General features: G+C 42.6%; 1 protein-coding gene across 3 annotated transcripts in view; it reads left to right on the forward strand.

Annotated features, from left to right (window-relative positions):
* LOC144114902 (rap guanine nucleotide exchange factor 1-like) overlaps positions 1–21,825 on the forward strand; it is a 79,510-nt gene that overhangs the window by 7,969 nt on the left and 49,716 nt on the right. For all 3 annotated transcript variants that reach the window (XM_077648919.1, XM_077648918.1, XM_077648917.1), the window contains exons 2-5: positions 2,276–2,481; positions 3,624–3,796; positions 9,231–9,375; positions 18,699–18,799. In XM_077648919.1, coding sequence (XP_077505045.1) covers positions 2,276–2,481; positions 3,624–3,796; positions 9,231–9,375; positions 18,699–18,799 — 625 coding nt within the window. The remainder of the gene's footprint in view (positions 1–2,275; positions 2,482–3,623; positions 3,797–9,230; positions 9,376–18,698; positions 18,800–21,825) is intronic.

The following is a 21,825-nucleotide window of genomic DNA, read 5'->3' on the forward strand; positions in this document are numbered from 1 at the left end:
CATTACATAGAAGCACGTCTGTCTCTATTAGTAGGCTATACATTAGTGCAATAGATAGTGGACATACAAAGGACATGTTGTTGGCCTGGCTGGTGTAATTCTTCAGACGTGGTAAAGTTGCACAAAAAACAACACACACAAGACAGGGTACCTCGTCCTGTACACAAGATAGAGCGTTTGTCCAGTGCCCTATCTTGCGTGCATTTCTTTCTCACAACTTTAGCATGTCTGAAGACATACGAAGAAATTTATGTGTGACTATGGAAAACTGGGGGCACATCAGCTAATATTACAGGTGCTTCCCTTTTGTGAAACAGCAGAAATAATCCTACTGATTTGCATGTTTGAAAGTATTTAGCATTGCAAGAAAGAGCCTAGTTTCTGCAGTTTTTTGCTCTTAATGATAAAAGATGTGGCACTTATTTCTAAATCGCCTAAATGTTTATGTATGTTCCTGGTTTGCTGTCATTTAAACTTTGGTTGTAGGCGTTGCTGGTTAAAATAAAATGGTGGAAAAACAAGGCATGTTACTAAGTGCCACCTTTGTCAGCACCAAGAGCGTTTTATTGAAGTTATCGTGTGTCACTTCGGATTGGGCATACGCACCGTACACATAGGTTCATACTCGTGAAACAAGGAATTCCTCTTTTTGAACTACGTGGTGAAGTGGTCACAATAACCCATGTTTTACTTTCATTGAGGAAGCTGTAGAAACTAAGAAAAAGGCATTTCACAGTAGCTTACAACGAACACATTCCTTTCCACTCCAACTTACTCTTAGAGGAGAGAATGCAATAATAGACTTATCGTGAGTTGTTAGATTCCTAAAAGAATGAAATGTCATGAGCAAACTGTTAATACCTTAAAATCCAGTAGTTCATCAGCACAACAGTGCAATCTTTCCAACCCTGTGTTTAGTGCATGATAGCCTCAGCTGCTTATGTGTCATTAAACCCAACACACCAACCAACCAGCCAGGCAATTTTTGCTACACAAATAGGTTTTCTCTTTGTTAATATTTATATGGTTTCAAACTAAGATTTCCTTAGTTTTTTCTGCTTCTCATTCGGCTCTCACTTACACCGTAACAATTGGCAGTGGCAAAGTTATTTGAATGAAGTCTAAGGGACTTACATTGCTGTGCTAGAGAGCTCTGTATAACTTGTCTGACCAGCTGTGTGGCTTTTACTCATGCGAAGTGAAATGAGTGGAATCAACCACCTCTCAAATATGCTATCACACTTGGGATTCCTAAAAAGTGATGCAGTGAAATACCATGTGCCTAAACAAACTTTTCAGGTGAACAAATTTTTTGCAAAATCCTGTGCCAAAACAGTGTTATGTCCAATGCAAATGAGGTTAAGTTGAATGAAGTTTAGCATGCTGCAACTTCAAGTTCACCGAACATGTTTGAAAGCACTTATCTAGGTCAGAATGCTTCGTTTTGTCAGATGTGCAGCAATTTTTGTCTACGAAACTTTTGTATCTTCTTTTAGGCAGATCTGGCTATGCAGCTGGCTTGTAGCTGAGCAGTAGTCCTGTGTATTGGCTTGTGCACCTGCCTTAGTCAGCCATTGCTGTAGCCAGACGGCAGTCACATTTCATGGAGCAGTGCAGCAGCTTTTTTTTTTTTTGAAATGGCAGACTGTTTTATGTTTTGAATGCCTATGTAAAATACCAAAGTTAAGCAGAAAATTACCATGTTTTATCTAAAGGGCTCAGTACACAATAAATGAATCTTATTTTCAGTATGTGAAATAAATGCCTTTAGGAGCCATTTAAATGCTTGATATTTGCTTCATTTGATCGAAATTGGCCGCTGTGTGCTCATTTCAGGTGAGCAAACTTTTCCATGCATCAACATTTCTTTAAGGTCCCCTGAAATTTTTTCACATCGTATTTCATTCTATATAACACTGTCAGAACCCGGCAGATTTTGTATTCTCCAGTACTGGTTTGTGCATGCAACACTTTCAATGTGTATTGGAGACCCTTATGTGGTAACGCTACCGGTCTATATTATGTCAGTTAGTATAGTTAGTGCATTTTTTCGTGACATGAAGTCCAACATTTTGCCTCTGCCTCTTGCCCTTTGATGAACCACACCTTGGCAAGTGTCCTTCCTGCTCTGGAGATAGGCGTCTACATTTTTCCTCTTACCTTTCGATGAGCCATACCTTGGCAAATGTCCTTCCTGCTCTGGAGATAGGTGTCTTTATTTTTCTGCTGTAGGGACATGAAAGTTTAAGCAGGTGGACTGGCTTTTCCCATGCAGAGGTGGGCCGTGCCAAAGGGAGTCGGCTGGCACGCCGAGCACGCTCCTTCAAGGAAGACATCCTGGGGAAGATCCACCAAATGCGGACACCCAGTCGAGCCGCCTCCCCACAGCAGACACATAAAGCCAGGCCTCGAGCACGGGATGCAGAGCAGCTGGATGCTCCAGCCACTGGCCCAGCAAGTCCTGCTGGCAGCCCAAGCAAGGCAAGCCTTGTCAAGAAAGCACTTGCCTTGTTCGCTTACGCCAATATGGCATTGCTGAACCACAGTGAAATCACAGTGGAACAATGCATTAGTTAAAACGTCTGAATGTATGCAAGCTTTTAGATATGCTAACAACCTGAGTGACATTTTAAAACCATTGCAGTAGGCTGAGTGACATTGTAAAATCGTTGCAGTAACACTTGTTTAGTCTTTGGAGGAAAATAGAGCTGGCCCTCCTTCGGACTGCGATGCTGTCTCAGTATGAAATAAGAACATTGTTAGACTTTTTTGTGTTGAGTTGTCCAGAATGTTTTCATTGAACATTTTACTGGCCATTTTGCCCAACGTTGGAAAGTAGTTTCATCGGGAAGTAAGCTATGTAAATTAAACACTGCCATGCAGTTGGGGAAGTGACACAGTGCACGCTTATTTCATAACTTGGGCTGTGCTAGTCTTAAGTCACCCACCACTGACATCTTATAGCCATTAAAGAGGCTGCGGCTTTAAACCACAGCTAGACACAAGGTCTCCCATGAAATGGAAGTTCTTTTGTAGCTGTGTAGCAGCAGTCCAGCGTGCTTAGGTCTGCAATTTTAATATGCAGCAAGCTTAGGCTTATGCCAGAACGAGGTAAAGGATTCTCATAGTAGTCCTTGATTTGAAGCTCAAATCATGCTTCACACGTAAGCTTAAAGTCTCTACAGCTGCTTGCTGCACTTCAGTTGCTGCTCTATCATCTTTTCATGTGTTTTGTAACTGTAAATTCAGTAACGTTTTGAGGGCAGTTTGAAAGCACACTGTTAACTGTATAATGCTCCCTAAAAAACAATGCATGTGTTTAAAAAAGAAAGAGTCTGTGAAGGAATATTGACTATTTGTTTTCAACTTCTCTGCTATTTAAATTTTATTTTTTAGCTTAATCCATTTTGCCTCATAATTGCTGAGTGCAGGCTTAATTCAGGTGATGACCAGATGCAGATTTGATTGCAAATGCACTTTGGCACCTGTGGTAATGTAGGTGCTGATAACACATACGAGTTAAAAATAAGTGAGTTGCTGATAAAGATTCTTTGCCATCTTTCAAAGGTTAAGGAAGTATAGCTTAATCCTGTGCTTTATCATGTACATTTGTACTCTTACAGGGGGATTCACAAGTGAACAACGACATGAAGCAGATCTCAAATGCCTTGCGATACTTTCAAGATTCTGTTGAGAAGAACACCTTGGGGCATTTGCCTGGTTCAGCCAGCATTGTGCTTGAGTATGTTTTGCACCTTATATCACTTCTCAAGAAAGACCTCATCAATGACCAGAGGTAAGCATCATTGCATGCAAGTTAGCTACAGTGCTGTATTGTTATCTATATGTCATTTGAATCTGTGTGCAGGAGTTTGATTGTTTTTGGTTTTATAGGGTTTAACGTCCCAAAGCAACTCAGGTTATGAGGGACACAATACACGAGACTCTAGCATTTCGCATCCACTGAAATGTGACCGCCGCGGCCGGCATCGAACCTGCATCTTTCGGGTCAGCAGTCAAGCACCGTAACGACTGAGCCGCTGCGGCAGGTAGATGGCTAGAATGTTTGGAGGAGCACTAGTCTTGTGGCCATGTTCACTCTTGCTGACCTAATTTCATGGGACTAAGCACCCTAATTCAGGTTTTCTATTCGATTTTATTTTATTTTTGGGCACATGGCTATGCTGTGGACAGCATGAGGGCCGCAGTTGTGGGGTCTCTTCTTATCATATAGGGTCATAATGCCTAGTGTCACAGGTGGGAGCCCTTTTTCTAATTTTTGACCCCATTGTATTTGTTCATGTTATGTGGTAAAGTGAGAAAAATAAAATGCCACCAAGCTAGGGGCAAGAAGCTAGCGTATAATATTTTATCGCAGGCATAGTCTTCACCCGCAACACATTAAATGACAGAAGTGAAAAATTCGACAGATACTGCAGTTTGGCAGCATTTGAAGGCACATTGCATTATCACATTAAGACACAATATATAAATTGAGGAATTTTTCCTTAATAAATTTAGAAAGAAGAAGTTTCTTTCTAAATTTATTAAAGAAAAATGTTCATGACAGTTGTGCCTACTGTAATAGCGGCTGACGGTAGTTTGTAATTAATGCTTATGTTTTGAATCGCCAAAATCATTTTTCAAATAATTTTTTCCAGGGCGCAGAATTCATGAACGATTCCTCAGGTGCTTTTTTGTGAGCAGAATGCTCTGCCTAAAATTTCCTGCTGAAGTAATAACAGTGGATGATATCCATCATGATAAACTCTGCGAAAGGCTAAATGCTTTCTGTGTTGAATAAGTTTCCTGATTACCGGGGAAAATTGTAAGGCACTCATTAGACCTTATCAGGTGCTTAGTTCACAGGCCAAAAAAAGTAATTATGCATGTATTGTTATGACAGCCATTACGCTGAATTATGCTTGAATAAAGAAATAAAGATGGAGCAGTTTCTCAAGCTTATGAGTTTGCACTTATGTTCATTTATATTTCTGTAGATGTTTAGCACAAGATTAGTGATTATATTTATGACATCAGTAAGTCATCACCCTTGATAAATCGTCACTGTAAGGAACAGAAAAATGCTTGCCCATGCAAAGCCGTAAAAATTATGGGGCATTTAAGCTCCTTAAGTGTGTGACATGTTAGCATTAATGAGTCTCGTCAGCGGCTCCTCTTGCCCACACAGACATGAACACTGTTTCCTCTTTATAAATCCTCGCTTTAACCAAGCCGTACGAACGTGCCTGCATGGCCTAGGGGTAGCATGTCTGACTCTCAAATCAAGGGTCAAGGGTTTGATTCCCAGCTGATTACCCCAGTTTTCTCTTCAGAACAGTTCATTTACCTTGTATAGACCAACACCATGTTTACAAACAAACTGGGGGTTTTCAGCAGGCAGTTACGACCGGGGGGGGGGGGGGGGGGGGAGGAAGGAATGCACGGAAGCAAATATTTTCGAAGCAGTTTTCTGATTTTGCAGCGCACCTGTGATGTCCTCCCTTCATGCAGAAAAAACAAATTCATCCTAGAACAGGCTGTGAACGTATGTAGCGTCTTTTCAAAGGTGATGTGTATTTAGAACACCTACACATGGGAGTGACTCCCGGCTGCGGGCACGGAATGGGAACGCGGCCCATATAATCGCATGTAACCAAAACTTTCTGAAGTATTTTTCTCTTCTGTTTGTTAACAGTTCGCGAGTGATTTGAAGAAAAGTGTGACAAAGTATGCTACGTCACTTCGAAGCAATCTTTGTAAAACACCACGATAAATGTGTTTTGTGAAGCCGGGCATACCTTAAAATGTGCTCTACCTGCTGGGTGTTTCCCCAAATCAAGCAAGCTTCTCGTGTACTCCTACATGCTGCCTCGTGGGCTACGTTTCCTCGCAAGTACCGCCGTTCGAATTACCTATACATCATCGATAGGTTTATTTTGAAGACAGTCCCCAAACAGTACGATAAATGAACAGTGCACTGTAGCAGACGACTCGCACCGTGATTACATACATAGGCAGCGCTGCCGGACGCCAAAGCCGTGCAGGCGGCTGTGGGTATCGTCTGTGCCGCTGTCTGTTACAGTGCGTGGCTCTCTTTCATGTGCTTCATGCCGCTTGAGAACTGCTTTTTCAGGTAATGCCGTCTAGGCTGTGTAGCTTGAAGAACTGTGTTAGTGAGCAAATGCAGCGTACGCGGCAACATGTTGGACTTGACAAGCTTGCACGATTCTGCGTGAAATGAGGAAGCGTACTTTGTCACACTCTTCTTCAAAAGCTCACCAACTGTTAACAAGCAACTGCCTCCAAGAGTACTCTGTGAAACAAGAAAAATATTTCTGAAAGTTTTGTTTACATACTGTAAAAACCAGAATGTAGGTCGAACTTTTTTTCACAAAACCATGGCGAAAAGTCGACCCCCGTCTTATATACCGGTCACTGGCAAAAAAAAATTACGGAAGTTTTGCAACAATGGGCGGCTGAAGTCAACAGCCTCCATCACCATCGCCATCGGTAGCAGCAGCGCGGTGTGGCTGGTGCGACGACGTTGTGGCACTGCCATTTTGAGTTTCCGTTGTTGCAAAGCTATTTTGGTTAAAGGCTGCTTTTTCACATTTTGTTTCAAAATGAGCGGAAGCCGACGCCAATTCACAGTCACCTTCAAGAAAAACAAGATTGAGTACGCGGAAGCTCTTGACAACCTGGCGGCACAGTGCAAATTTGGAGCATCCGAAAAGAGCATTCGGTACTGGCGGAGGCAGAAGCTGCGTATTACAACTTGCAGCAACCAGAAGAGAACATTTCGTGGGCGGACCGCAGCGTATCCAGAATTGGAAGGACAGGTTGCAGCCGGGAGCTGCCGAATGCATCCGCGTGAAAGCAGTGCTGTGATGATAAGGTGCTGACAAACACGCGGGTCGATGAGCGCGCGACACTGTTAAAAAATTGGCAGGGTGTACATACGAGCAGCACTTAAATAAATATAAATACTGTCACCATTGTGCAACCTGTTGAGTCACATTTGTTTCAAGGTAAGGGTGTCTTTCAATACTTTTCCCATTGAAAAATATTTTCTCATTTTTATAATTAGTTAGTTGGGGGGTCGACCTATATTATGGTCCAACCTGTAGTCCGGTTTTTACGGTACGTTTCTATGGGCCACACACCCATTCCCTGCTCGCAGCCAAAAGTCACTCTTTTGTAAGTTTTTTAAATATGCATTGCCTTCGAAATGACACTACATACTTTCAGAGCCTGTTATAGGATGAATTGGTTGTTCTGCATGGAGGGAGGACATCACAGGTGCACTGCGAATTCAGAAAACTGCTTTGAAAACTTTTGCTTCCATGTATTTCTATGGGCACTAAGCCTTCTGTTCACCCCCAAGTTTTTCACCAGTCGGCGAAAGAAGCGCCACCGAACCCTGCTTTACTTACATGTTCTAATGACGTTTGAGTCAGGTTGCAACCTTCTAATCACCAGTTTTCCAATTTCTTAATCACTTTTCAATTTCACCACTCCACTTGTGACATAGCCACCTTTTCTACCAATCCAAAGTTTCTCGACACAATACCGACAGATTACACCGAGTTTTCCGCTGCATGCGACCCTTAATGCTGTGGCGTTAAAACCTGTCACTCACTGCATTATTTGTCCTGCTGGCAAAGTTCAGTGGTACCATGAAAGAATGCATGAAGTTCGTAAAACGGGTCTTTTTGGGTGTAAAGTCAAGTTCAAGCGCTGTGCATAAACCTTGCATTTAAAAACTTTTCAAGATTGCAACTCTTCGCCGACAAAGGCTACACCACTCCACGTCTTTTGACCCATCTCTGCCCCACTGACATCACTCGAAGGAGCGCTGTCAAAATGAGTGCAAGATGCTATGTGTCTTGATATTTTGCCCTCTTATAGAAACATAACTTGACTAAAAGAACCTAACTTTATCGTTTAATCAACGCAGTGCAATTCCAGTTGGGAGAAAAATGTTTACTCTCATTAAAATTATATTGAGATTAAAATGCTGATATAAATTTTGGAGTTTGTTTGAACAAGAACATGTTCGACGAAAGTCAGTCTGGTTGAGTTTGAAATAAAATTTAAGAGATACTCAAACCAAGCAATAGTTTGTTTTAAGCGCAGTGTTTCGAGACCAACTCACGGTGACTGATCTCACCCCTGATTAGTCACCCCTGAAGAAGGGACCGAGTTGGTCTTGGCATGGTGGGCTTAAAATAAATTATTGGTTGGTGTGAGTATTTCTTAACTTTTGAGTTTATATTTATTTGCGAAGGGTTGTATTGACGCTATCTGCTTTCCTGTGTTCACTGTAGTATGAGGTGAGCGTAATCTTTCTGCGCTGCAATCACTGGCACATTGCACTTGCTGTCTAAAAACAGCAGCGCTATTACATATGGTCGGTGAGCGCATTCGTTTGTCAGGACCACGATTTTTATTTGTAGCACTTTGTAATTACTTTTTAATAATGTAGCTGTCCTTCGATTCGTTCTGAAAACCAAAAATTTTTGAAGCATGAATTCAGTCTGCACATAGTGGCGTATTGTGTGTTTTACACTCTTAGCACATTTGAACTGCAAGCAAAAAGTATGATTTTATGTACCTTTTACGGCTAAGCTTTGCTTTCAAATACTGGAGGAAAAGTTGTTTTAAAAAGAAAGTGAAAAAAATGGAAAAAAACCTAACTTGCTCACTTGTTGTAAGTTGATATAGTGCTCAAGCATTGATAGTAAAGATGAGGAATGTGAAAGACTAAATTTTCGCTTTGAGCGTTAAAGTACAATAAAAAAATTAAATCTTGACCAGAATATGCATTTCCAATGTAAAGGAGCTTTTTTACCACATGTTTCGTAAGGTTAGTGCTTGTAACAGCATTACTGTGTACATGTTTACTGTGCAATCTTCAACACTTGAGAAGTTTTTAAATATTTAAGCTGTCTCATTGAATTACAACTAATGCTTGGAGTGCTTTTTTGGGGGTACAGTATAATGTTAAGTGCATGCCATAAGTGACAAGTTGTCAGCTGTGTGAAAAATCGTGTGGTTGGTGTTCAACTTTTGCTTATTTCATAGCATTCATATTGCCACTAAGTTGTGATAATGCATTGCCACGTGACAACACTGGGTTATTGGTTTTGATTTTTATTTTTCTCTTGCTGAAGTGCAGAAAGCACTCCATTCTCATTGCTGTTTCGTTGCTGTGCACACTTGTTTAGCTCTGTGCTCATCTCTACGACCAACCAAGTCTACCAGAGCTTATCAAGGTTCATCGAATGGGCAGATGACGTGATGCTGAACAGAGAAAGGGCAACGATGGAAGGGGTTAACCAGGTTGTCCAGTCTCTTCAGGATTCTCTCAAGGTCAGTTGGATACATACACACTGTTCCGTTTCTGTTCTCATAATTTATTTGCCTAATGTGTTGTACGTGTACAGTGTTTTATTCTTCCTTTTCATGCTAAGCTTTTGTTGACATCACAAACTCCTAGTTTTGTAAAATGTAAGGGAACAAAAGTGCGGAGGATTTTTCAAAAATCCATTGTGTAGCTTAGGATTTTTTTTTTTTTTCTGACTAGTCCTTTGCATTGTAACTCTCAAAACAAGTGTGCATCTAAACTACTTTTCAGCAAGCACTCCTTCTTCACTTTTTCTTCATGTCATGCAAGAACTCTCTGATTTAGCAGAGTGTGAGTTCCATACTGAAAGTAAGCAGAAACATCTCTGCTCTGGTGCTGTCATTCACAGGCTTGACAATTATTATCCTCACATGGTTGCTGAAAAAGAAAAATAATTAGGATCTTGTTGACTATGCATAATATGTCTATGCCCCTTCAAGGAGTGTATTAATGGCCAGTTTACATGTTGGAAATTCCACTGGTACCTTTTGTCTCAATCGGCACGCATATCAGTGGAACCTCACACATTAGACGTTCCGAAAAATTTAGTAGCCACAAACATAAGTGATGTGCCAAAATTCTGGGGCCACAATAGTAGTTCATTTTGTAGTTTGTATTTCTTTGAACAGAGATGTAAAAATTATTGTAATATTTTATTAAAGCCGCCGCGGTGGCTGAGTGGTTATGGTGCTCGGCTGCCGGCCCGAAAGACGCAGGTTCGATCCCGGCCACGGCAGTCGAATTTCGATGGAGGCGAAGTTCCAGAGGCCCGTGTACTGTGCGATGTCAGTGCATGTTAAAGAACCCCAGGTGGTCGAAATTTTTGGAGCCCTTCACTACGGCGTCTCTCATAGCCTGAGTCGCTTTGGGACGTTAAACCTCCATAAACTATAAACCGTAATATTTTATTACTTAATGTTTGCTATTGTCCTACCCCTCATTCAGCATGTAATACTCTGTCAAGTGCACAAAATAAAGTGCACTTACGAAAAGTGTCACTTGCTAAAAGTGCACTCGGCGAAGTGTGCACTCAGGTCGGAGTGCATTCACAGAACACACTTTGAGGGCCGAGTGCATAGCCTCACCAGCAGTGACTTCAAACACACAATATGTATAGTGCATAAAAAAGTGCTCACAGTTTATTTTACTTGCTGTAACACTGTATATACAAAGAGAGATTTCTTCATTATAGCTACAAGCAAAGTAACACAACAAAGGAAAGTGGTGTGAGGCAACTCCACTGCACGCCGCTATCTTGTTAGTTGTCAAAATTCTGGGTAATCTTAGCTGGTGTTGGCTTTTTTTTATTTCTTTTTTTTTCATTATTGAAAACTGTTTTAGCTCGTTTTATTTGCGCTGTCACGTCAAGCAATCAATTTTTAAGAGTCCTTTTTCTTTTTCATCCACCTGTTCAAAAATTCTACTCATTTTCTTTTGCCATTTCTTTTTTACTGTGAGTGCACTTTGCTTTCCCATTTAGCACTGCATAGCCTGAAGTGTCACTCAAGATGCCGAAGTGCACTTCTCATAAGTGCACTTCACTTGCGTGGTTGACAGGGGTATAACGTGAACACAGCAACTACTTATGTTTTGTTTTGTACATAGTTGCTGACACTTAAGTGGTGTAAAGAGAGGTTCTGACTAATGTGAGCTTTCTTTCAAACATCATGCTAATGGAAATGTAATTATTTTGCATTTTCATCTGCATTTTGTCTTGTGGTGTGTTGTTATACTTATTTCTAGTCAAAGTTTAGCAGAAAATTGTCAAAGGCTGTCTGCAGAAATGAGTGTGTGGAATTACAGCAAATAAAGATATGCCTTTAGTGCAATGGCCTGTTTAAAGTTAAAATGATGTGCTGCTGTATGTTATACCATCTTTACTCACATAATTTGCGTACTTTTTTTCTTTAAATTAGGGCTTCAAAAAGGGGGTGCCCAAATCTCCTGGAAATTTTCTGAACACGTCCTAAAAATCCCTACAAAGGTCACAACGTGCAATATATACTATATATGGCCACCTACACAAGGACCCTCTCATCTGGCACCCCTCACTGGCCAACAAAAAAGTTGATTTCAAATATAAAACATACCCCCTCCCACCCCGCCCCGCCCCGCCCCACGTTATGTAGTTCCTCCTAGGATGGCATGGCGGTGCATGCACAGCTCAAAGCAATAAACTTGCAATGATACAATTGCAAAGCCAGCAGAGGGAGGAAAGGAGATAACAGGCTATCAGATAAAGCAGCGCCCTCGCATGCGGCCCAGCTGACTAGCGGCAAACCGAACAGCAAGCAGTTAGTTGTTTTGGGTTTGGGTGCATGCGCAACTGTTCATCCGGGAAAGCGACCGCCAGCACGAGTGAGCCAGTTAAACGGCGCACATTTCGTGCTCTTACCAATCGCACCTTTCGCAACCGCACACGGAGACACAGCCACGCCAATCTTCCCAAGCCTGCCTTGCATGCACTCATTTACATGCTGGTGGTCTGGTGCAGAAGAGAGCGTAAAATATGCTTTTCTTTTTCTTTCAAAAATCCTGGTGAAAAATTAGGGGTACGCAAATTATGCGTAGGTGGAAATTATGCAAGTAAATACAGTACTGGTTTTTGTCGCTGGAGCCTTCATTTTGTTTCATGTGAACTAAACTGTGGCCACCCATCAGCATCTCTTGCTTGTTTAGCTTTTACTAGAAATTTTGGGAAAATTGTGGCACTCACTGGTTATTCTTGATTGCAGCTGATAATAGCAAGGGAACCAGTGCAAAGTGATGCCACAAGCATTTTATTATTGTCCATCTTTGTGCAGTACAGAGTTAGTGAGGTAATTGTTGTTTATAGGTGAAGGTTCCTGGGAAGACGACTAAACTATGCAGGACTGTAGGCTACGTGTTCAGCTTTGCTTTCTTATCCCAAATGCAACACCAAGGTCCCACTCTCTAACCTGATTAGAAGCGATGTAGAGCAGAGATCTGGGTAACGGGGCGCACTGCAGTGCGTCCTAGTGTGGGTGAGGAAAAGGCACAGGAGGGCCACTGGAGCTAGCTCCTCTGGCGCCATTTGCACAAGGAATAGAATACCAAAGAAAGAGTGTCAGGCAGGGCAGTAGGGCCCAGCACCCGATATTGGAAGCCTTTGTGAGCCAAAGTTAGGCACATCCATCGGTGCGCTGAGAAAATTTCATGGCGAAACTATATATCTTTCATAAACAGTCATAAAAAAAAAATGTGGGAGCAAGTCCGTAAACTGAATGGCATTTACTCCCCATTCACAATCCCTTAGGCACACAAATAGTTTCTAGTTCCTCACACTACACACATTAATTTTTAAAGTACAAAAGCACAGCTGAAAATCAGACTTCAGAAGTGGCTGTTCAAACGAGCCTTATAACAACTTAATTACTCTTCAAGAAATCCATAAAGTTCTGTCGGCTGGTAAACAGACAGCACCTGGCCCCGATGAAATGCATTACGAAATGCTGGCCCACCTCTCCGAAGTTGCCATAGAGGCTGTTTTACAATTCTTCAACAAAATATGTAAATTGGAAAAATTACCGAAAACTTGGAAAAAAGCAGAATCCACCAACCTATCCTGGTAGTTATAGACCGATAGCACTCATGAGCTGTCTCGCAAAATGTTTCGAAAGTGCGTTGAATATGAGGTTAATGTTTGTCATTGAATCCCGTTGACTTCTTGACATCCACCAATGTGGATTCAAGAAAGCGTGTTCAACAACTGAGCGTCTCGTCCGCCGAAAACAGTATGAGAAGCATTTACACACAAATAACTCTTGTCTAGCAGTTTTCTTTGATTGATATGTAGAAGGCTTAAGATACTACCTGGAGGTTTGGGATTCTCCGCGACCTAGCAGACCTAGGTATCCGTGGAAGAATGCTCAACTAGCTCCTTGGAAGATTTTTTGTCTGAATGTTCATTTCATCTACACCTTGTACACCTTGGTTCAACTGTCTCGAGGAACTTCATTCAGGAAAATTGGGTGCAGCAGGGATGTATTTTAAGGACTACGCTTTTTGTCGTGAAAATGAATTCCATCGTCAAAATAATTCCAAACTCCATCATGTATTTCGTATATGTTGATGACCTTAAATTGCATGCATATTCTCCAGCTTATACCTTAAAATTGCATGCATATTCTCCAGCTTATCAACGTGTGAGAGACAGATACAACTCACATTGAACAAACTAGTGATTTTGGCAGATAAAAATGCATTTAAGTTTTCCCGCAAAAACAGTTGCCATACTTTTCTCACTCAAAAGAGGCTTGCAGATTGATCCCACCCTGCACCTAAATGAAATTATACTTCCAGAAACAAGGTATAGCATTCGACAAAAAACTCGACACTCATTCCTCCGGCATATAAACACGCTGAAAAAGAAAGCCTCACAATCTCTGAACATACCGTATTTACTCGCGTAATGAAACAACTTTTTTTTCCAGAAAAGTTGACACCAGTTTGGGGGGAGGGTTCATTACGCGGGAAAAAAAAGTTTCAACAGATTTTTTTGGAAGGGTTGATATTTCATATCATACCTCCGTCCACCTTCCATCATCAATCATCAACAAACGCGCGTGGTCGGACACATTCGTGCGGCTGGTGTTTAGTTTAGCATCGTTCACTTTGACGCAATTTTGCGGCAGCTGGTGACGCCAGCGTGCATGGAGATAACAGGAACATTCCGAACACCAGCCCTGCAGTGCAGGTCAGGCGGGCATTTTACCCCAGGTTAAAAAGACACAGGACGGTGACGAGCGCGTAAAGCGAGTGACTTAGCTTACAGCATACAACGTCTTAGCGGTCTGCCAAGTTCGCCAAGCGTGCTGCCGCTTTCCCCTGTCCCTGCCAGAGCTCTCCTCAAAAGATAAACAAGTGGTGGTGTTATCAGCGCCCCCCCCCCCCCCCCCCCCCCCCCGCCCTTCCTTCTGGTGGGAGCTCTTCTGAAAAGATAAACAAACAAATTATGTTATGGGGGGGGCAGCATCTTGCTGCACTGCCAAGGTAGGTCTGAGCTGGGATGGCGCGAAAACTGAGGAACCAGCTACAAAAGGCTAAAGGTGAAAAAAAAAAAAAAATTCTGACCGAAAAAAGGGGAGGGAGTCGGTTCATTACACGAGTAAATACCGTAATTGAAGTGCTCTCAAGGAAGCATTGGGAGTCTGATAGAGCATGCCTTCGGCACAATCATGGCTCTCTGGTATGTTCATCCTTAGATTATGGATGCTTTGTGTACAGTTCAGCAAGACCATCATACCAAAAAAAAATTGGATCCAGTGAATAACTCAGGCCTGCGCTCCTCTAGTGTAGTGCATACAGACCATCTCCCATAGTCAGCCTCTATGTAGAAACGAATGAGCCCCTGCTTGAAGTTAGAAGAACCGCTCTGACTTGTGCATATATCCTTAAAATAAAATCTCTTCCAAAACATACCTGCTATCCAGTTGTAACGAAGTGTATTTCTAGAATAATATTCAAAAACAAACCTCAAGCTACCAGGCCACTGCTGTTGCAATTTGACGAGATGTGCCAGATGGATGGATGGAAAAACTTTATTTTCATCAGTATGCATGTGCGGACGATACCGTGCTAGATGGCCATCAGCCCATGGCTGACAGCTACCTGAGTGGCCCACTCCACAGCCCGGGTCTGGACGACCGGGTCTGAGCTGGCCAACACGGCCTCCCACTGCTCGAGAGAAGGATCACGCATAATATCCACCGGTAGCGGCGTTATGCTACAGCTCCATAATATGTGGTCATAGGTTGCCAGTTCCTGACACCATTTGCATTCCGGCTGAACGTCCGGGTAGGGGTAGGTTCTGTTTAACACATATGGGTTATAGAAAGATCTCGTCTGCAATCTTCGCCAGGCACATTCCTGTGCCTTCACCAATTGCTTGTCTGGGGGCGGGTAAAATCTCCGCTCAAGCTTGTAATGGTTAGTAATGTCGTGAAAGGTCACCAGACCATCTCTCATGGACCTCACCAGAACGTCTGGCTCACCTGCTCGGCTGACGAAACCTCGAGCATTCATGGGAGCCGCCTCGTTCCCAGGGTTCCCAGAGTATGTCGGTACCCAGGCAATTGCCACGTCCGTAGTTCCTCGCCCCGTAGCCCAATTTAGCAATCGTGTCGCTGTGACAGATAATCTGCTCCTCACCAAATTTTGGATGGCTGTCTTAGAGTCGCTAAAAATCAGGTGAGCTTTAGTATTAGCTATAGCTAGCGCTATCACCGCCTCCTCTGCAGTTTCTGAGGAGCAGGTTTTGACTGATCGAGAGGTGACCAAGCGTCCCGGCCCGTCCACCACTGCAACTGCAAATGCGTCCTTGTCCTTATACTCGGCGACATCTACGTAGACTGCCCCATTGTACTTCCCGTACTTAGCATGTAAAGCTCTGGCTCTTGCCTTCCTGTAGTCCTCGTGATGTATCAGATGCATATTTTTGGGCAAAGGTTTTATGTACAAGCCCTTGTGCATTTCTCACTTACCTAAATTTTCATGTCCCCAGCTGGAGCATCAACTCCAATGCCGATCCTCTCCAATATGTCCCTTCCTCCTCTCGTTTTTGAAAGTCTACTGAGTTGCATCACCAAGTGTGCCTCCCGCAGTTCTTCCAGGGTGTTGTGCACCCCTAATCCCAGCAGCCTTTCGGTAGACGCATTGTTAGGCAACCCAAGGGCCGCCTTATACGCCTGCCTTATCATAGCCTCCACCTTGCCTTTCTCTGTCGCGTCCATCGTCATATAAGGCATCGCATACGCTATTCTACTGAGCACAAATGCCTGTACCAGCTTACCCAAGTCCTTTTCCTTGACACCTCGCTTACAGTTGGCAATTCTCCTGATTAGCCTCATGGTAACATTGACCGTATTTTTAAGCCTTTCCGAGGCGTCCCTATTCTTCCTGTTAGTCTGCAGATACATACCCAGGGTCCTGATCGTTTGGACCTCAGCGACCGGTGCACCCCCCACTTTCACCTGTGCCGGAATCTCGGCGTACTGGACACATTACCTGGTGTTGCACAAAGAAGAGATCTACTACCTCCATGGTAGAATTTCCCTGCAATAAGCAATTTCACTATTACACAGTTCCGTAAAAAACAAACTCCACAACAACATATCGTACAAAAATTCTTTGCACTCGAGGAAAAATACGGTGGCTTCACGGATTTTTATACTGATGGTTCGAAGACTGATATTTTTGTTGGAAATGCAGTGGTACGAGGGAATTGGGAGAAAACAGTACGACTGGTACGAGGGAATTGGGAGAAAACAGTATGACTTCCACAGTGTGCATCCATCTTCACTGCCAGATGTTATGCCATCTGTGTAGCCATAAAAAAAATAGTAAACAAGAGCCTTGCAAACAGTATCATTTTTGCAGACTCACGAAGTGTGCTCTCAGCTCTTCACCCTTGAAACGCAATCACTCTGTTACTTGGTCACATTATACACAACATAACAGCAGCAACAGCTCAAGGGCAAAACATAAAAACTCTGCTGGGTCCCATGTCATGTTGGAATAAAAGGCAATGGAAAAGCAGATTTGTGCACTTCTCAAGTTGTGGGAAGCAAATAAAGAAAGTAGATATGCCCTTTAGAGAGAGAGAGAGAGAGAGACGGAAAGGCAGGGAGGTTAACTAGGCAGCGCCCAGTATGCTACCCTGCACGTGGGAAGGGGAATGGAGGGAGAGATAGAAAGGGGAGAGAACAAAGAGAGATGCTCACTTTTGCACATGCCCGTTGGCCGTTACTTGCAGGGTACACAGGGCACACACGGATAGTTCACAACCTTGCACTCAGTCCTGAGTCTTTCGAGAACTTTAAAAGTGCCTTCAAAGCTGTCCTCTGCGATGAAGGCTTACTCCAAGGACCCAGAATCTTGGCTTCAGTGAGGGGCCGAGGATCTAAACGGCGGAGTGTTGCAGCGAGGAGTGCACGGTCACGCTGAAACTGAGGGCAATTACAAAGAAGGTGTTCTATAGTTTCGTCGCACCCACAGATCTCACACGCAGGAGAGTCTGCCATTGCCCTTTAAATATGCCCTTTAAAGATTGTATGAACTTAGCACATTGTAAATTAAGAAATAAATGGCAGTCTGTTGGAACAATGAAGTAAATAACAAACGATACTTGGTAAAGCCAGCTTCAATTGAATGTAAGTTTTGCACCCACTAGGAGCTTTTCAGGGAAGTGATTATGTGCTGTCTTCATATAAGACACACACACCTCACATATAACTTCGTACTGACAAAACAAGACAAACCCCTATGTGAATTATGCAGAGATGCGCTAACACTAAGCCATGTTTTATGTTCATGCCGAAAACTGGAAACACTTAAAAAAAAGGCATCTTGCAGTGTTTTACAATGATCACATACCATTCCGTCCAACGCTGCTCTTAGGTGAAAATGGTCTTGTTGATTTTTCCTGTATTTTTTGGCTTTGAAAATAAGCAAATGTTTTAAACACGATATAGTTTGGAAAAACAATGAAATAAATTAGCAGACGTTTTTAACCTTTTGTTCATTGCATGATAGCCTTAGTTATTTATGTGTCTTCTGTTAGTTATGTTAGTTGCTTTTTTGAAAGCTCTGCATGAACCCTACATATATTATAAATAATTTTCATAAATCACTGCTCGCAATATCTCGCAACCGGTTAAGGTGGCACCTCACCGCCGCTTCCCCCACCTTGATGATGTCGGTGTGCAGTCTGGGTGGGCCTTTAAAAATTATTTATTAATCATGGGGTCCGCGCGGAGCCTTAAAATTTGCCTCGAATACCCGCAAAGACCACCTCTACAGATCTGTTGCGCTAGAATATGCCCATTGAAATGATTTCAGGGTCCCTTTAATGTGCGCAACCTCCTGCGCTGATTTACCTTTCTTTGCTTTCTGTACTCCATTCAACTCTTCCAGTGCCTTCTCTTTCTCAGTGGCCCGCACCGCCTCTTTTTCTATATCCGTAGCCACGTTCTCCTTTGAACTTTCTCATCTTGGTTCTGAATGTTCTGGTGTATTCTGAAGTATTATTAGATGTCTCTCATGGAATATCAGTGATTCTTTGTTCTCAGTTTGAGGAATTTATAATTTTCTGCCGCAGAAGGTTAGGGACCTTAGGCATTACCACTTTTAAATAGGCCAAGTGGTCTCTGCTGGATGGCAAGGCCTAGCTACATGTAGACGGAGGAGGGGACCAAAAGGTTTTCATGCAGCACATCCATCAGGCGACACATGTAATACGTATTGATATTTTCTGCCTTTTTTTTTTCAGGCCTTGATTGAAGTTAGCCAGAAGCAGTCTCAAAGCAAAGATAAGAACAAGCATGTGGGTACCACCACACCCAATGGCATCTACAGTTCTAAAGCAGACAAGTGAGTTTATAAAAGCCTTCCTGCAGGGCTCTTGTGCACTGTCAAGAACTTTATGTGCAGTTGCAGCCAGAATAACATAGAGCACGCTTCACTTTTTCGACTGTTGTCATGTGTTACATAGGGAAAGTAGGAAGGTTTCTTCCGTTTGTGCACAAGCATAGCCATTCGCCAGCATATGTGTTAAATAGCACCCAAGTTTTTTGTAGGTAAGGCATGAGAGGACTTGTTCGCAGAAGCATGCTCCATATTATTATGGCTGCGGCTGGACCTTTGTTGATGGTCGCTAGTGATTCTGCATCATAATATTTTCTGGTTAACCCATTTTCTCATGTCCTCGCAAGAACACCATTTTAAGTGCCCTCACATGCTATGATGCGAGATCATTTTAAGAATTATAGTTATGCTTGATTAATCCTGCATTCATTAGATGAAATGGCTCATGCATACCAGCTTGAAATTATGGGTATACTTCTCTATTTCAACTCATTTTCGGAACTCGCAAACTTTATGCAACTTTGATTGACACAGTTACGCAAAAAACACACGGAGGAGTGAAGGCAACAGACAAGCGCTGTTCTGTTGTCTTCGCTTGTCCATATGTTTTCTGTGCTTTTATGCCAGTCATGATTTACCTACTATCCCAGACCCACACCTTGCTAAGCTTTATGTAACTCTGCACAGGATATTTATTTGCTTTTCTGTCGGCATTCCTTCTGTTTTTAAAGGGTGGTCATGCAGAAAAGCTTCACATGAAAACAGAAGTGAAGCTTAGTCACTGACAGTGTATAATGTTCACGTAAAATCTATGCTGTTGGTGTTTGGTAATACAGTTGAACCTTTTTAGAACAGACAGCAGAGAGCAGATTTTGGCTCTTATATGAGAGGTCCGTTGTAAGCAAGACTCCAAGCTTTCATCGTTTGCAGATGTGCTGCTACTTTGATCTTGCCGCCTTGTGAAAGACTTTCACAAAAAAGGCTACAAGCGTGTTGAACTAGTTCATTATCTGCAAGAGTAGCGGTGTAATTTTATCGGCTTGGCTAGTGGCGTTCCTGAGAACAGTTCATGACTTCCACTGCACCGCAGCTGCAGATATGTTGCCAAACATTTGTATGCCAATTTGCTGCAGAAAAGTACAGTTAGCCCACGGTAAGTAAAAGTTGCAAAATCGGAGAAATATTTCGGTAAATAGTGCTTCGAGATAAGCCAAGTACCAAAAATTCCAACATACTGATGGTGATTTGCAAAAATTTCAGTCTTTTCTGTGGAGTTATTTTGCAGAGCAGACTTCTTTACACAAACTGGGCACTTAATTATCGAAAAAGGAACCCTGTAAAGCGGCACAGCCGCTCATTAAACAGTGAACTATGAAGAGTGCTCGTGCTTCGAGTGCACAATTGCATTGATAACGCATCCGCGGCCGCCACTATGTGAGAAGGAGGGAGATGGTGGGGGCTTGAAAGCCCATGTCTTCTTGCATGTCCCTCCCTAGGTTTGCCAGTGTTGCCTCGGGAAACAGATTCTCCACATCTCCTGCCATTTATCCAAGCTACTAGGCCAGTAGCAGAGGCAATGCTCATCAGCTAAGAACGCAGCGCCGAAATCATACTTTACAGAATGGTGGCAAGGACGGCATTGCGCCGGGCTAGGATGTGTTTGCTTGTTAATTGTGGCACAACATGCAAGCTGCAAGCTGGCAGTCCTTTTCTTTTTTAATTTCTTGGTCGCAGGAGCACCACGAGCAGGAAAACCTGCTGTGCGAGGCGCAACATGTTAACTCCCTCCGTTATGTGCTTCTGTCACTCATGCTCGTATCCCTGTTAGTAGGTTGGAAGCTCTTTACGCAACAGTTGCATTTGAGAAGACTCTCCGATGTTTTGCAGTTATCGGGCCTGCTCTGTACTAGTTGCAGCTTTAACATCATATCACTGATCATGTCTTGCCTTCTTTCTCAAGCATGGACGCTGTGTGGTTTGCAAGTGATGGCAGCCCATTTGCGGAGTTGGAAGGAACTCCTACAATTTAATATGTCTGTTATAAGCAAGACAGTAGACAAAATTTGAAGGTAATTTATCCTTTATTACCGGATGTCTTCTATATCTGGCGTCTGTTAGAAAAGAGGTCCACTTAAATGGGAGAAATGGGGCGGCCAACCAAGTAGGCGAAAAATGTTTCTTAGTCCCAATTGTCCATTTCAGTTGTGTGTCTTATAACGGGGTTCAACCCACCCTCACACATTTTCAATGAGAGGCAAGCATTGCAGTCACCACCATTGCAAATGCATAGACTGCTATGCACTATGACAGCTTGCCTCATGGCCTTGAGGTCATTGCTTAAATCTATTTACAATTTCTTTTTTACATAATCAGTATTCCCAATTCTGTGTCTAGTTTTGTTTCTGTTTCAATATTTTCACTTAATTGCTGTCATTGCATCTTGTTAGCAAAGCCCTCAAGTAACAGATAGTTATGCACGGTGAACACTGCAACCTTATGTTTTCGTTATGATTTTGTTCATGTTTTGCACATACTGACATTGTTGTATATTAGCTGACTTACCATGTTCATTGCCACAAAGTGTGCCTGTGTCACGTGCATGCATTGTATCGGAAAACAAAAGTGCAGTTTGCAAGATGAGACATTATCACCATCAGTAATTGGTGTGCCAATGCTGTGCCTATCAATAGCCATGCTGACATGTGTGCCACAATATACATGCAGTCTAGTGGACAGATAAAGTATGCATTGTGGAAGCTTTTCTTCTACCTTGATTAAATTAGTTTTCTACCACGTAATGACCTATAGTTTATGGCTAGGCATACTGCTACAGCTCACAGCTTATTCCCTGTCATTGGTGTAATTTGGTACTCATTTTAAAAAAAGCATATTGAAATATAACAGCAAAATGTTTTCCACTCGTAGTCATGAAGGTAGGTTGTGGGGTTATAAACAATCTGCATAAAGCTGAGCTTTGAAAGTTTTTGCTTTTCCAGTAACTAAAGTGGGTCTGTAATTTTTTGTTACCATAG

The sequence above is a fragment of the Amblyomma americanum genome, chromosome 1 (genome assembly GCF_052857255.1).
Source record: "Amblyomma americanum isolate KBUSLIRL-KWMA chromosome 1, ASM5285725v1, whole genome shotgun sequence".
Lineage (NCBI taxonomy): Eukaryota > Metazoa > Arthropoda > Arachnida > Ixodida > Ixodidae > Amblyomma > Amblyomma americanum.